At 35.7% G+C, this 14,662-nt stretch overlaps 3 protein-coding genes across 5 annotated transcripts; 2 read left to right on the forward strand and 1 right to left on the reverse strand.

The window, feature by feature from the left end:
- Nucleotides 1-103: 103 nt before the first annotated feature.
- Nucleotides 104-2,836, forward strand: Cstf50 (cleavage stimulation factor subunit 1 Cst50). The gene is made up of 4 exons (XM_070658175.1): nt 104-428; nt 622-1,525; nt 1,641-1,734; nt 1,872-2,836. Exons 1-4 carry the CDS (start codon nt 358-360, stop codon nt 2,114-2,116), a joined length of 1,314 nt encoding a protein of 437 aa, XP_070514276.1. The 5' UTR covers nt 104-357; the 3' UTR covers nt 2,117-2,836.
- Nucleotides 2,837-3,027: 191 nt separating this feature from the next.
- Nucleotides 3,028-8,629, forward strand: LOC139103480 (uncharacterized protein DDB_G0286299). The gene is made up of 4 exons (XM_070658205.1): nt 3,028-3,200; nt 4,298-4,405; nt 4,828-5,447; nt 5,570-8,629. Exons 1-3 carry the CDS (start codon nt 3,144-3,146, stop codon nt 5,413-5,415), a joined length of 753 nt encoding a protein of 250 aa, XP_070514306.1. The 5' UTR covers nt 3,028-3,143; the 3' UTR covers nt 5,416-5,447; nt 5,570-8,629.
- On the reverse strand, nt 8,626-14,434 carry LOC139103472 (OTU domain-containing protein 4). Of its 3 annotated transcripts, none has more exons than XM_070658171.1 (15): nt 14,299-14,434; nt 14,014-14,225; nt 13,297-13,395; nt 12,882-13,076; nt 12,542-12,797; nt 12,314-12,455; nt 12,064-12,233; nt 11,599-11,982; nt 11,302-11,522; nt 10,998-11,226; nt 10,739-10,864; nt 10,609-10,652; nt 10,438-10,534; nt 10,157-10,363; nt 8,626-9,784 (listed from the first exon to the last, which is right to left on the reverse strand). In XM_070658171.1, exons 4-15 carry the CDS (start codon nt 13,074-13,076, stop codon nt 9,150-9,152), a joined length of 2,706 nt encoding a protein of 901 aa, XP_070514272.1. In that variant the 5' UTR covers nt 13,297-13,395; nt 14,014-14,225; nt 14,299-14,434; the 3' UTR covers nt 8,626-9,149. The 3 variants fall into 3 exon arrangements, with proteins under 3 accessions (XP_070514272.1, XP_070514270.1, XP_070514271.1); XM_070658169.1 differs by having other exon boundaries at nt 12,882-13,080; XM_070658170.1 differs by lacking the exon at nt 14,299-14,434 and having other exon boundaries at nt 12,882-13,080; nt 14,014-14,239.
- Nucleotides 14,435-14,662: the final 228 nt, after the last annotated feature.

Here is a 14,662-nt window from a genome sequence, read left to right on the forward strand (position 1 = left end):
GTGTGAAGCCAGTGCTTCGGCTGTCGTCGGAAACGCTGGCTTCACACGGACGAGCCTCTGTATTTGTACGCGTGGAAGTCGCGATTCCGAGTTGGGCTCTCTGCATTGAACTCTCGTTAACAACAGCTTGCATCGATTGGCTGCGACTGTTGGAACCACCAATAAAATGCGAGCGATGCGAGAGCATGAGCGTAAACGTGATCAAGAGAGTCGATGACAACAACACGACATAACCTACGAAAAAGGGCCGAAGTGACCGAAATCATCGATTAATGGGCAGTTTATAGTGCTTTAGACGGTCTCAAAAAACTCGGCAATATTCAGTCACCTTCAGGAAACACGGCGAGCCAGAGCGCGATGAAGGAACCCGAAGCCGATCCGAAAAACGTCATAAAGAGCAGAGAATTGCTCTACAGATTGATGATCAGGTTGTTTATAATCGTCTCTTTTGCAAGCACTTTTTTTAATTTAATCCCTTTTTTTTCTTTTGTCTTTATTTTTATACAAAATCTTATTTCTGTGTAAGCAATTGTAGGTGTAATGTAAGTGCAATTGCAGCTTTATCAGCAAATAAAAGTATGTGGAGCACATTATCAAATCAGTTTATATTAAATATTTCAGTCAATTGTTCTATGATGGTCATCAAACACTTGCGGTGCAGCTATCTAACATGATACAAGCAGAGCCTCCTTGCCCACCCTCAGATAGACTGCTCCATTTGATGTTAATTGGCACTGCTCATGAACCAGATCGTTCTAAGAAGGATAACAGTGCTAGCTTGTCTACTTTTACATCAAACTTTGACAACACCTTAGGTCCTGGATTGGATCTGGAATTTGAAACAGAAACTCAAACCCAAGCTCCAGAACCAGCACAATATGAAACAGCATATGTCACATCTCACAAAGGAAATTGCAGGGCTGGAGCCTTTTCATCAGATGGACAATTAATTGCTACTGGGTCAGTGGATGCTTCAATCAAGATTTTGGATGTAGATAGGATGCTTGCAAAATCTGCACCAGAAGAGATTGCACCTGGAGATCAAACTGGAGGTCATCCAGTTATAAGAACTTTATATGATCACTTGGAAGAAGTGACATGTTTGGAATTTCACCCTAGAGAACCTATACTTGTGTCAGGCAGTCGTGATTTTTCTGTAAAATTGTTTGATTTTAGTAAAGCCAGTGTCAAAAAAGCATTCAGAACCATCACAGATGCAGATCAAATCCGGTGTTTGTCTTTTCATCCAACTGGAGATTTTCTTATAGTTGGAACTAATCATCCAGTAGTTAGATTGTATGATGTAAATACTGCACAGTGTTTTGTGTGCAGTATACCGACTCATCAACATACCGCCGGGATAACAAGTATCAAATATTCGCCAGATGCAAAAACTTATGCTTCAGCAGGAAAAGATGGTAGCATAAAGCTTTGGGATGGTGTATCAAGTCGATGTATTAACACTTTCTCAAAAGCACACGATGGTTATGAAGTATGTTCAGTGATCTTCACAAGAAATGGCAAGGTAGTAACTTCTTTAATGGTAATGTTGTATAATATTTATATATTATCATGAATTATCTAAAAAATTAATTGTTTTTTTTTTATGTTGTATTGAATAATATATATTTGGATTCCAGTATTTACTGTCTTCAGGGAAAGATTCCTTGATAAAATTATGGGAATTATCTACTAGCAGGTGTCTAATAGCATATACAGGTGCTGGAACTACAGGTAAAATAAATTTAGACATACTTGGAGTATATTTAGTGCAATATGCTTTATTAATTTTACGATAATATAATTACAAATACGATAATATAATTTACAATAATATAATTACAAATATGTGATTAATTACGTTTTTACAGGCAAACAAGAGCACAAGGCACAAGCAATTTTTAATCATACCGAGGATTATGTCATGTTCCCTGACGAAGCGACTACTTCGTTGTGCGCTTGGAATTCTCGTAATGCATCAAGAAAACAATTATTGTCGCTAGGTCATAATGGTCCTGTAAGGATGATTGTGCATTCACCAACTGCTCCTGCATTTTTAACATGCAGTGACGATTTCAGAGCAAGATTCTGGTTCCGAAGAATGCCAACGCATTAACGCAACTTATTGTTAAAATTGAGTTAAAGGACACTGGCCAATCTCCGATAATTTCCATTTTACAGAATATAAAGTATACAAAGATTAAAAGATACTTAAGGTCGGACATGTCGATATAATTACGAAAGAAAGAAGACAAAAAAATACCTATTTCAGGTATCATATATTTATGCAATTTATATTTTATTTAGATTTTAAGCTACAATCTTTGCAGATTTTATTTTATTTGCGTTAAACCACATTTGTATAATACACGATTCTTAGAGTAATTTCAACATTTACATATTTCATAATGCGTTAATAAGTTTTTTTTTTTTTTTTTTACTTTAAAGCACTGTATATAATATATATATTTTTTTAATCTTAAAACTAGTATCATATAAATGTCGATTACAAATATATGTGATAGAACGACACACGAATATAGTTTTTGATTAAGGTAGGTAAAACAAGTATGCAATGATTTCAATTGAATACGCGTTTGCAACAATTTTTTAATATGCTGGTAAGGGAAATTTTTATTGAGCGTGTGAAATTCCGCGGCGGTTTTCTACGCTGTATTTTTTAATTTTAAAAAGAAAGTTGCTCGTGTGTGATAGTAAGATATTTTATTATAGTTTGCTATATAAAAATCAAATATATACATATAGAATTACATATTCGACTTTGTCATATTGTACATGATATTATAAGGTACGTACACTTGTATTGCTGACGCAAACAAGCTTCGTCCTTTTACAATAAAAAAAATAATTGAAAAAATTAAAAAAAAAGATATCGACAAGAGCCAGTGTAGAATACCGCGCGAGAATCTCGGGGTCGCATGTGCGTCGCTACGTGCGTAGTTAATCACGGAAGCGTAGGGCGGCGCGTCGAACTCCCGCTCTGAGGTTTGACGAGATGTCACGTGACCCACGCTAACCGCCATCTTTCCTTATCGTATAAACAGTGCGACCGGGCGCAGCGCGAATTCTCCCCGTGGAATCGTGGATTTCCCAGTGTTTTTGAGTGATTCGCACGCGAAGAGATGTCCGACGCGAAGACGGAGACCAAGAGCGACAACAACATCGAGGATGCGACCAAGGTAAACGGGCCGGCGGGCACGTCAGAAACACCTTCGTCAAGCCGAGTTTTCATGCCGTGAGCGGCGTGTGCGAGCGGCGGTGCGGCTCCCCTCCCCCGCGCCCGATCACCAGAGCTCGCGAAGACGCTCATTTCGTCCTTTAGCGCGTACTCCTGGAGCACCCGAACGACGGGCACAGGCCGCCGTGTGTGCATACGTCGCGTCGCGTCATTACGGCGCGGCCTGCGCCATGTGGTGCCCCGCGCGCCTCCGCGCCGATAGACCAACAGACCGACCGACCGACCGGCCGCCTGCCCGTCCTGCTTGTTGTCCGTCCGTCCTTCTATCTTTCCTTCCATTCCGTCCGGCGAGGTTTTTCGTAGCTGCGCCGTACGTATGTACGCATATCCTCTCCCGTCGCCGACAAAGATGGTGGATGTTTTCTTATCGCGCGAGCTTCTCGTAGCCGGGAGGGTAGGGAGGGGGAGGAGGAGAAGGAATCGCCGCCGCCGCGCCGCTCTTCTTTCATGGCTCTTTTCGTCTCGCTCGCACCCGTTTACTCGGCACACCGTACGCGGCTGGCGGCGGCGAGAAAAGGCGGGAAATGTTCGCGGCGTCACGGCAGGAACGTGGCCGTGATGACGTGCTGCGTCAAGGCCGTCGTCGGCCGGCGACGTCGTCTCCACGTCGACCGCGAGACGCTACCGCCGTCGACGGCCAGGGTGGGAGCCGCGTGCGACAGGCGCGGGCATCGCCAACGGTGGAGGACGTGCACACGGCAAAATGGCGGGAAACTTGAACGGTTACGGTTCAACGGTCTTTAATAATCTTATCGCGCCGAGTGGTTGCAATTATCGTGCTATGTCGCGTGTTACCGTCGCCCGCGTTCCTTTTGCGCGACTCTCAATCTCCTTCACGGAGTAATCTCGAGAAATGTGATGACGCGCGCACACGCGACTGCGTAATACACGTACATTTCTCGTGGTGAAATATGGATACGCAACGTACGCACACATACGCACGTTTACGCGCGAGCGCGCGCTGTCGTACGTGTGCGGCATACGGAGATATGTATTTGTGTGCGAGAGCGCAATGAATAGGAAGCCTGATTTTTGCAGGAACAATCGACGGAGGAGAAACCGACCCCGACGAAAAACAAACGAAGTGGCAGCAAGAGACTCTCCACTCTCGAAAGGACCACTCAGGAAGGCGAGGCAATCTTAAAGGTGCGTCCTTGCGGGATAACCCGCACGATTTATCAAAAAAAAATTCTGCATTAGATCGGATCTGTTTATCGCATGCATCCGAAAAATCTCGATCGAGGTTTCGCTGGTCAAGGTTCTCTTTCTTTTTTATCTCTTTCTCTCTCTCTCTTTTTCCCCTCTCCACTCTCCCTCGCCCATCAGTTATTTCCCTCCGTTTTAGCCTCTTCGTCGTTAACTTGGCCTGCTGCCTACGTGACGTATATGACGTTGAAAGTGGGGAGATGTCGATCGTTTGTGGAAGGAGCGAGGAGAGAAATGAGCGCCCTCGGCTAGGCGCGACGAATCAATCGTCGCATATAGGCGCCAAATACAAACTGCTCCTCGCATCTAATATTAGGAATCTACAAATGTTTCATTGCATTAACATTATTTTATTATTACAGGGCATGAACAAATCCGTCGGCGAGGTGGAAGGCAGGAGACGCACTCGCAGTTCAGCTAGAGGCCTAACTCCGACAACACCAGTAGTGCCATCGCCACCCAAGAAGGAGAAGAGAGAGACACCGACGCGGGGTGGTAGTGGTCGTGGACGTGGGCGCCCTAAGAGGCAGGAGAAGAATAATGAGAACAACACCGATGAGGAAACGTCCAATAACAAAAGCGAAAAACACACGGAAGAGGAGTCTACAAAGATGGAAGTAGACGAGGAAAAGGAAGAGAAGGAAGAAAAGGAGAGTAAGGCGATACAGAATGAAGACAAAAACGCAGAAGGCGTGGATAGTAAAGACAGTAAAGACGCTGAAAAAGTGACCGATGCCAATTCCAAGGACGAAAAAGCGACGGAAGAATCAGAGAATGTTGTAAACGAGACCAAGAGCAGCACTCTCAGTGAAGAAAAGAAGGATGAAGTGAAGGACAGCTCGGATTCGAGTCAAGATGCGACGGACACAGCAGCGGAAGCGCCGCCTTTATCCTCATCAGAGTCCCAAAATCCCTCCAACACTGTTACTACCGAGGAAAACAAGGAATAACCTCCTTTCGCCTGTTTTACCACTACTTTTATGTAAGTTTTACAGTTATGTCCTTTGAAAATAAAGAATATAATATTGTTCCTTTATACCACTTAAAATTACAATTAGATTATAAGCAATGTTGCAAGCAATATTAACATGAGATTTGTTATAGGAGGAGGTACCAAGGCGGCGCACATATTGGGGTCACACAAATCCAGTCCCCCTCGTCTATTTTAACTAATTAACACCTTCTTGTCGATCGTTGCTTCAACCAGCGCATCAAAATTCTATTCTTATTTTGTCAATATTCTTATAAACGATACCATTTTCTAAGAAACATAAAAATACTGTAGAATCTGCTACTCTAGTATGAATTAGCACTTAGAAATGGATTAATTTTTTTTTCTTTCTATTATACACTATTATACTAGTATGTCTCCACGAAACATAAATATTCTAACAGTTATAAACTGGTATATTATAATTCTGGGGAGATAATAATTTAAAAAGATAGTATATTAATTTAGCGTTAATTCGTCGATATAATTTTATTCTAAGATTTCAGATTACAGTTTTTAAAACATTGTGTTTTGAAACTTTATTTTATTTTATTTTTTTCTGTATTGTTTTTACCATGTTCGAGTGTAAGACACCGTAAAACGCTAATCGAGGTAAATTAGTTTTCGTTTAACATAACTTTATTTTTACGAAAAGCTACATTGCATGTATTTATATACTTTAAATTTTATTCCGTTTTCCGAGTAATATAAAATCTTTTCGTTGCGCTGGTTAATTAGCGATAAGCAACGTGAGGTGTAGAGCATACGTTGTTCATGTACAATGATAATATTATTGTAAAATATATTTAATATGGACTTATATAGAGAGTTGTTTTCAAATCAGAACTGACATCCGGGTCCTATAGAATATACCTATGATTCAGATCTGGTATGGAAGTAGCTAAAGATTAATTCGTACATAGCAAATTACTGTAATACCTTTATCGTATATAAATAGTGACTGAATGAAGTGGAATATATGAGAACTATGGTGAAATAATTTCTCTTTTTCATGGAATAAGCGGAAATAAAATTTCTGAGAAACGCGTTGCAGCGTTATACATGTTTTCCTTCCTCGCATAAGTCTACTAATAATTTTTAATCAATCTTCTTACAATCCTTACTTTCGCCGATAAACGATCTAACATTTCAGCAAAAGGTGTTTTTTGAAACAATTATCGAAAGTGTTCTCAATTATTAAGTGGAATTTTCTCACTGTTACCGTATTTGAAATCGTTACGACTTTTTATTGCGAGATCTTACAGTGTATTCCTGTTTTTATTAGTCCAATATTAAATATGTTAATATTATTGTGTATTTGAACTGTGTTGCGAATGTATACAGATATATTATACAATCGATGCACTTATATTTAGAGAAAATTGCACACACCTTTGAGACACCAATAGTACACGAGTCTATTACATCATGTTTTATTATGTAAAAGTGTGCAATGAAGAGATTCCTAGTAGAAGCGCGCGGATCTTGCAATGAAAATTGAGTTATGTACTACGCGATATGAAACTCAAAGGATTTTCTGGCCTTTGATGCCAAATAGATTTGCCTATAGACACAAAGTATATAACAGCACAGAGAATATAAATATTTCCTTGTAAGTTGCACTTCCGAAAGATGTTGATTGAAACTGTACGTTAGAAAGAAAACGTAGGTCTTATCATTCCATTTTCTTTCTTTTATCATATCAGTGATATTCATGAGTATGTCCATCTGAGATTTTCGATTGTAAATAGTGAAGATCAAGTGTAATATACGTGTACATAGTTTAACATTAAGCTTCGTGTATCACACTGGACCTTTTCTTGATTACCTTGTGAAATCTCAGTTCTTAGAGTGCCTCTAGAGTCAGCACATTGTATAATATATGAGCGTAGAATTCCGGCGATTGAAATCAAAATCAACCCTTACAACAGCGAGTCTACATTAACTTTACCGCTTTTAAAAATGTAGAGATAATTTTCTTTTTTGCAGGTATTTTACGTGGGGAAGATTATTATACGGTTCGATATTAGAATTTCTAAGAGAAATATAAATATATAATATATATAATATACATATACACATATGCATATGTAAAAAAATCCATTTTCGATGATAATTGCTAAATCATGTTTGTGTCAAAATTTTATTTTAAATCTTTAAAACAATGCTTAAGAGTGCATAATATATATATAGTAATTTCTATCTATTATACGATATATAGATTTTTTAATAAGCAGATCAATTATCGTGAAATTGTTAATTAAAAAAATCTTTTAAAATTATAGACATTTCGAATGATATATCAACGCACTCTTGTTCACGTATGTCAAACTTCTATCAATCCATTTAACCGTACAAAATTACCATTTACAAAAAAAAAGAAAAAGATATGGTGTATTAAATTTATAAAAAAATTTTTCTTTTATTTTATAACGTACGATAATTCTTTTGATCAAACTTAAATTGTAATGTATGTACTACTAAAAAATAAAACGTCTAAATTAGTATTAGTCGGCTCTTATCATCGCACGGAAAATTAAAATTTATTATGGTTCCAAAGAAATCCCAAAACGCGACGTCACGTCGCCGATAGCAATTCGAGATACTGAGAAGAGCCGACCGACATCAGACGTTCCATTTTTTAGTTGTATGTACGATGAAAGGTAGATATGACGTTTGCTGCGCCGACGGCAGCTAGTGAACGGAATTTAGCGTCGTGTGCATAGAATTTCACATGTGCCGCATATATGTGACGAGAAGCTCGTCTCCAGTTTCGCTAACCTCTCACTGAGCTTCTCGTATGTACCGCGCCGGCCGGTTGCCGATGACTGATTTTCCCCCTCGTTATCTCATCCCCCGCCTCTGCGACCTAGAGTTACGTTCGCTAAGCCGCTGTCGCCGCAGAAAACGTCCTATCTGTCTTTCGATGTACATACATTACAACTCAAATTTGATCAAACAAATTATCGCACATTAATGTTCATTAAAAAAATTTTTTCTACGAGTTTAATATATTCTAATTTATCCGTTGTACGTACAAATAGCCTAAATTTAATTCAAAATACTTTCTTCAGTTTCTATCCTATTTGAAACATGAATAAAGTCGATATTTAAGAAAATACTAACTTAATGTTAAAAAATTGGGAACGTAACAAATAAAATAAGAGAATTAATCTGTCTGCATTATTTATTTGCAAAAGACTTAGCAAAAATTGTATAAAGGTTAACGTTAATTAAAAGTTGTATAAATGAGGAGTTTAAGTAAACTTAATATTTTTAGTAAACATATCATTAACGAATTACAAGATCTTTATTTTATATATATATAAATATATATAAAGTTTGATTTTCAATTATTCTGAAACACTGTATCTTTACGTTTTTTAGATGATTAAATGTGAAAATTAATAAGTGAGGCATGATATATAGAAGTGTGAAGAGCCTATTGACGAACATATTACTATTCGTTTTTAGCTTATCATTATTCTATTTTTTATTGGAGTGAACATCGTATCTTATTAACTACTTTTAGTTTTCAAAATCTTGTTCAAGATAATAATATCAATAGTAAACAATATTCCATTTATTAGAAATAAAATTCTGAAGACTAAGGATAATTTATAAGATACGATATTAATTGCAATAAAAATAGTTCTTAATAATTATTGTACTTTCAAAACTTATTAACGTGATTTAAATTGAACTTTTCGGAATAGTACCTTGTGCATTAGGAGATGATTCTACGATCGGAGTCAAACCTGGAATCGGAGTTTGAGTCGGAGTCGGAGCTATACATTGAGGAATATAGGGAGGCTGTGGTCCCAACGCTGGGTTCCATTGTTCTGGCATGTGTGGTACCGGTAACGGTACAGCATGATACTGCATCGACTGCGGATATAATAATGGCTGTGAATACATCATTGGCTGACCGTTCGTCGACGATTGACCTGGTAAGTAACCCTCGGTCGTAGAATAAAAATGTTGCGGATATGGTGGAGGCGTAGTTCCATTATCAGCGTCGACATGTTGAGGTAGTAAATATGTCATAGGCCCATAATTGCCCTCATTCACGTAGTGGGGCGGAAACTCTTGATACGGAAATATCGGAGTCGATGTTGCATACTGTGGCGGTGCATAGTTGTGTCCTAGGCCAGGTACTACAGGTGTCATTTGAGATGGATCCCAATGTTGTTTTAATTGTAGCGTATGTATATCGCCTTTTCGTACATCATTTGTAAAACCATTCGGAACGCTATACTGATTACCCGGATATTGCATGTATGATGTTCCACAGCGTGTGTTTTGTTGGCGGTTTCGGATTTTATTGGCTACAAAAGAAAACGAAATTTTTATAAATGCATTATTTTGTTATAAACTTTAATTTTTTAGTGGTTGATATAAAAAATTAATTAAATTTTTAGAAAATAATACAAGAAAAATATATTAGTGATATAATTAAAAGTTCACACTTTTATCTTTTGACTCGATGTTTAAATTAATTCGTATTCGTAAAATGGTTTAACGCGCTGATAAAAACTAATACAGTGAATTTAAATGCATATTGGATGATTAAATCAATAAAAAATATCAACTTTTAAAATAAATATCATTAAATTCAAATTAATATATTTATTCGTCTAAAAATCTTTTAAAATATAAGATATAAATCTAATAATAAAAAATATTTATTATTCTGTTACCTTTAACAGTTTCATTTTGCTTTCCCTTCTGCTGAATCTGGTACAAGGAGTCTTTTCCGTTTGAATTTTTTAGTCCTTGCTTCGATTGTTTTGTATTATACGAAGCGACGGAATTTTCAGCACTAGCACTTTCTCCTTCATTGTAAGTTAAAGAACAATTTTGCATGTCATTAATAAGACCTACTTCCTCTTGCCCATACGGAACATCTATTAAAAAATTATTAACCTTTATTATTTAATTTTCTTTTAATTTTTATTATGTGATAAATTGTTATTCTTACGAGCGTTTAGAGGTGCACCTAAAGACCGCATGCCTTGATGATTTGGTCCATAAACTAATGGTCCATAATAAGTTGGATTTAAAGTACAAAAAGTATCCTATGTAAGACAGCTATATTAATTTTATGTGTTTAATAATAAATTAATATTATACATTGATATTTACTACATACCTCCAAATGACGCAAATTATAATCCAAATTTAATGCAAATGTTTCTAAAAAAAAAGAAAACATTTATGAATATAATGTGAATACATAAGCTATTTATGTAATATATTTTCCCACGCACAAAAATACGTACGATCTATTTGGTTGTGTTCTGAAGTTACTGAGAAATTTCCTGGCATATACGGATAATATGGATATATGTTGTCTGGGGCAACATAAGACACATTTAGATTGTCACATATGTTTGTTCGCAAGTTACCTACAATTAAAATATAACATATCCATAAATTACGGTAAGTTTGATAAAACAATTAAAAAATTGCATATTCAATTAGTAAATTAATTTCAAATATAAAAAAATCTATTTTTTTCGTATATGAAATGTTATATACCATTGTAAGGTAAACCATAATTCTTATTTAATACTTTTGATTTGGAGTTTGAATTTTGAGTATTATCAAAATTTTTAGATTTTTCACTTTTATTTTTCATAATATTATTCGCTTTTCTAAACGCTGTATTAGATTTTTTGCGTTCTCTCATTATTTCTTGCGTTACGTTACTTGATACTGTAGACTGTGAATTATCAAGTGCAGTCACAAGTAAACTATCAGATTCTTCCTATAACAAACAAAAAATAAAGTTTTTTTATAATTAAAATAGTTAAATCGCAATACTATAAAATTTTTTACTTACATTTGCACAATTAGAAGAGTTCTCTCCAGAAGACACATAAGGAAGCTTATCGTCATGTTCGTTAAAGTCAGTTTTGTTAATATTATTGATATCAACATTATCAACGTCATTATTATTTATTGATACATTTTTATTTGTATTATTTGATTGCTCATTTGTTAGAGTTACGGTATCTTTCTTCTTTTGCGAAAGAGAATTATATGATTTTTTCCATCGTCGATCTGCAAAATATAAAAATTTATAATATTTAATTATAAACAACAGTAATATTATTTTATAATTTAATAATAAACTGACTTGAATCCGAAATAACCGAGGGACTTTTATTAATCGGTCCCCAAGTTTTTGGCCTGTTTTTCTTTACTAAAGGCAGTGGTTTCAATGCATCGTACGGCACAAGTTTTTTCTCTCCAAGATCTTTGATAAAGACTAGAACTGGTTCCTTCTCTGTACTCATTTCCTGTATATAACCATGAAGCCAAATAGGTCCTTGCTTCAATTTCTGTTGTTCAATTTTATTATTAATTTCGCTATTACTGCATTGTGACAAATTAGAAGATACACTTTTATTGTTATTTTTGTCACTCTGTTCTAAATCGTTTACACTAATTTGTATTACACATTTGCCGCCAATTTGAAGTTCGTTACTGTTATATCTGTTCCATCCTGCATATTTAACTTCTGCACATATAAATAATAACAGTTTTAATTACTTTAATTTTGGTTAAAAAAAAAAAAGAAAAAAAAATTAATGTCTTGTACCTCGTTTTAATTCATGCCATATATCTAATTCTATATTACGATAATAATCAGGAGCTAACGCTCTTGCAACTTTATAAGAAATAGGTGGTGCTCCCTTCCAGTCGGATTGCATTTCATCCGTATTATTATGTTCATTGTTTACTTTTTTATATAAATCTTCAATCAATTGCCTGCAAAAATATCATTTTATAAGTAAAAAATAAAATAAAATAATAATAAAAAAGAAATACATTAAGATTAAATAACTTACTCTCTAATATCGAGATTTCCTCTCTGGAAGAATCTGTCATGTCTAAGAGCAGGTGGTGCTCGGCTGTTTAACATCTTATCCGCAACAGTTTTTATATTAGGTATTCGATACATGTACTTATAGACAACTTCATATACAATAGCTAAGAAAAAAAAAAAAATATATACAAAATTTTGAAGATTTATCTACAAATATGACACAATATATCAATGAAAAATGTCCGCCTACATTGACAATATGCAGCTGATTGTACAAAAGCCATCGGATAAACGGGATCATATTGCTTTAGCTCTGTGTGACAAAGCAATAAAACGCCCTTTTTAAACCCATTATTAGTAACATTTTCGCAAATCTGCTTTTCTCCAATGAATACAATTATATCTCGCTTGTACAATAAAGACATGGCACGAATTTCGTTCATGCCTCCCCATTCTGTGAAACACTGCATCTCTTTGAGATAGTAATCAAATGGCATTGGAACAAACTAAAAAAAAGAAAAAAAACAGAACAGTAAGATCAATTCTTTTAAAATAAAAATGAACAAACATATATATGTATATATACTTACATCTTTAAACAAATGATTTTTTTTTGCCATAAATTCTGTGCATTCTCTTCTTACTCGTAAATGATAATGTTGAGTAAGATATACTTGCTCACTAATTGCTCTGAATAAACAAGTTGGATCTCTGGGAGTTGATTTGCGAAAGTAACCCTCCTTAGCTAGCCATTGATCCACTGGCTCTTGTACCCGTTTTGACATCTTTCTATTTCAACATCATTCAAGATATTAAAATGATTTAGTTCATAAAATATCTGATTTCTTTTGCTGCTTCCCATTTATATCACAACTCAGATAACTGTCACTTATGATGCCATTCTATCTTTATTTAATAAATAGTGAAGACAGAATGGCATTACAAGTAAGAGTTATCTAAATTTTGATATAAATATCTAGCAACTTTTGATTAAATATTTTCTACCTTTTTATATTAGCTTATACTTTAAACAATATCCCTTATTCTTTTTCTTTGATATACTCTGTCAACAGGATATCCCAATTTGTTATTTCTTTTTATAAGCTGAAAAAAGACATTAGAAAAAAAAATTAGCATAAACAACTAATTTTCTATCAAATTAATCAATAAAATTAGACATAATGTTAGTATCTATAAAATATTAATATGTGCAACACATTTTTATGGATTTCCATAGGTTATTCAAATAAATCTGTAGAAATATTATGTAATAAAAATTATAAGTCAAAAATAGAATAAAATACGATTATTTTCAAGACTCATCTTTAACATATGTAGAGACATACGAATATATGCACGCGACACATGGAAATTATTCTCGGTATAACAAAGGAATAAAGAACGCCGAACCACGATCGGAAAAAAAAAATGACGGAAGATGCGTATGCAGTAGGTTGTAGATACAGATCAAATAACCGATATGTATCGACTTGTAAACACATTCCACGAGATGAGAGAGAGCTAGCCAATTTGCCGCAACCTTCGCAAGATCTACGATCAATCCGCGAATAATCGCCGATCGGAATTAAATCTGATACTACGCCGAGAAGAATAATCGGCCTCGCGATTAGAGCACATTTTGCCGTGCTCTCTCTCATGATGGCCAAGAGGTAGCCATTGCGTGGAAAGCTCGCGAAGATCGTAAATATGGAAAATATTCACCTTGCTTCTCTCGAATTGCTTCCTCAGAACCAGTGAGTCTCGCGAGACAACGGCAGTTTTCGAAATATGCGGAGATATATATATATATATATATATATACTAATAGATACTAAACGCAGTTTGTCCTTCGTGTAACCGCTTTTGTCTGCTCCCTTCCGCCCCTTTTCCGCGATGCGTCCCAAAGTTCGCCAACCGCGATACTTGTTTGTACACTAAAAATTCGTAAGTGGTAAGTTAGATTCCACGTTGACGGTGAACCGCGTGAAGAATAATACCGATACTCACGGTTTACTTGGCACGCGTATGACAATACGGCTTTACATGGCGAGATATCGTCGAATTTGAGCGGCAAACATCAGCAAAGAGAGTTCCCTTCTTTCCCTTCGAAAATAAAAAGCGACTGAAATACGTTAAAAATAAAATTCCGAATAGCGAAAGAATAAAGTCCTTTATCTCGTGGTACCACGATTGGTTGGCGTTGTTAGCCAATCGAATAATTACGAGTAGTTTTCAATCACAGCGCGAAATTTGACACTCGACTCTTTTACATAGATCTTGATTTATAGTTTCTACGTTAATTATCATTAATGTAAATATTAATTTTTTACGAATGTTTAACTTTTTAAAAGCCGCGATATTGCAGGGTAAT

The sequence above is a fragment of the Cardiocondyla obscurior genome, linkage group LG06 (assembly GCF_019399895.1).
Source record: "Cardiocondyla obscurior isolate alpha-2009 linkage group LG06, Cobs3.1, whole genome shotgun sequence".
Lineage (NCBI taxonomy): Eukaryota > Metazoa > Arthropoda > Insecta > Hymenoptera > Formicidae > Cardiocondyla > Cardiocondyla obscurior.

Coding starts and splice junctions, on each gene's coding strand:
- Cstf50 (XM_070658175.1), top strand. CDS start 358: ATGAAGGAACCCGAAGCCGATCCGAAAAACGTCATAAAGAGCAGAGAA. Junction 1,526..1,640: donor TCTTCACAAGAAATGGCAAG/GTAGTAACTTCT, acceptor TTTGGATTCCAG/TATTTACTGTCTTCAGGGAA. Junction 1,735..1,871: donor TACAGGTGCTGGAACTACAG/GTAAAATAAATT, acceptor ACGTTTTTACAG/GCAAACAAGAGCACAAGGCA.
- LOC139103480 (XM_070658205.1), top strand. CDS start 3,144: ATGTCCGACGCGAAGACGGAGACCAAGAGCGACAACAACATCGAGGAT. Junction 3,201..4,297: donor ACATCGAGGATGCGACCAAG/GTAAACGGGCCG, acceptor TGATTTTTGCAG/GAACAATCGACGGAGGAGAA. Junction 4,406..4,827: donor AAGGCGAGGCAATCTTAAAG/GTGCGTCCTTGC, acceptor TTATTATTACAG/GGCATGAACAAATCCGTCGG.
- LOC139103472 (XM_070658171.1), bottom strand. CDS start 13,076: ATGTCAAAACGGGTACAAGAGCCAGTGGATCAATGGCTAGCTAAGGAG. Junction 11,983..12,063: donor ATGGCATGAATTAAAACGAG/GTACAAGACATT, acceptor TTATATGTGCAG/AAGTTAAATATGCAGGATGG. Junction 10,364..10,437: donor AGGTGCACCTCTAAACGCTC/GTAAGAATAACA, acceptor ATTTTTTAATAG/ATGTTCCGTATGGGCAAGAG.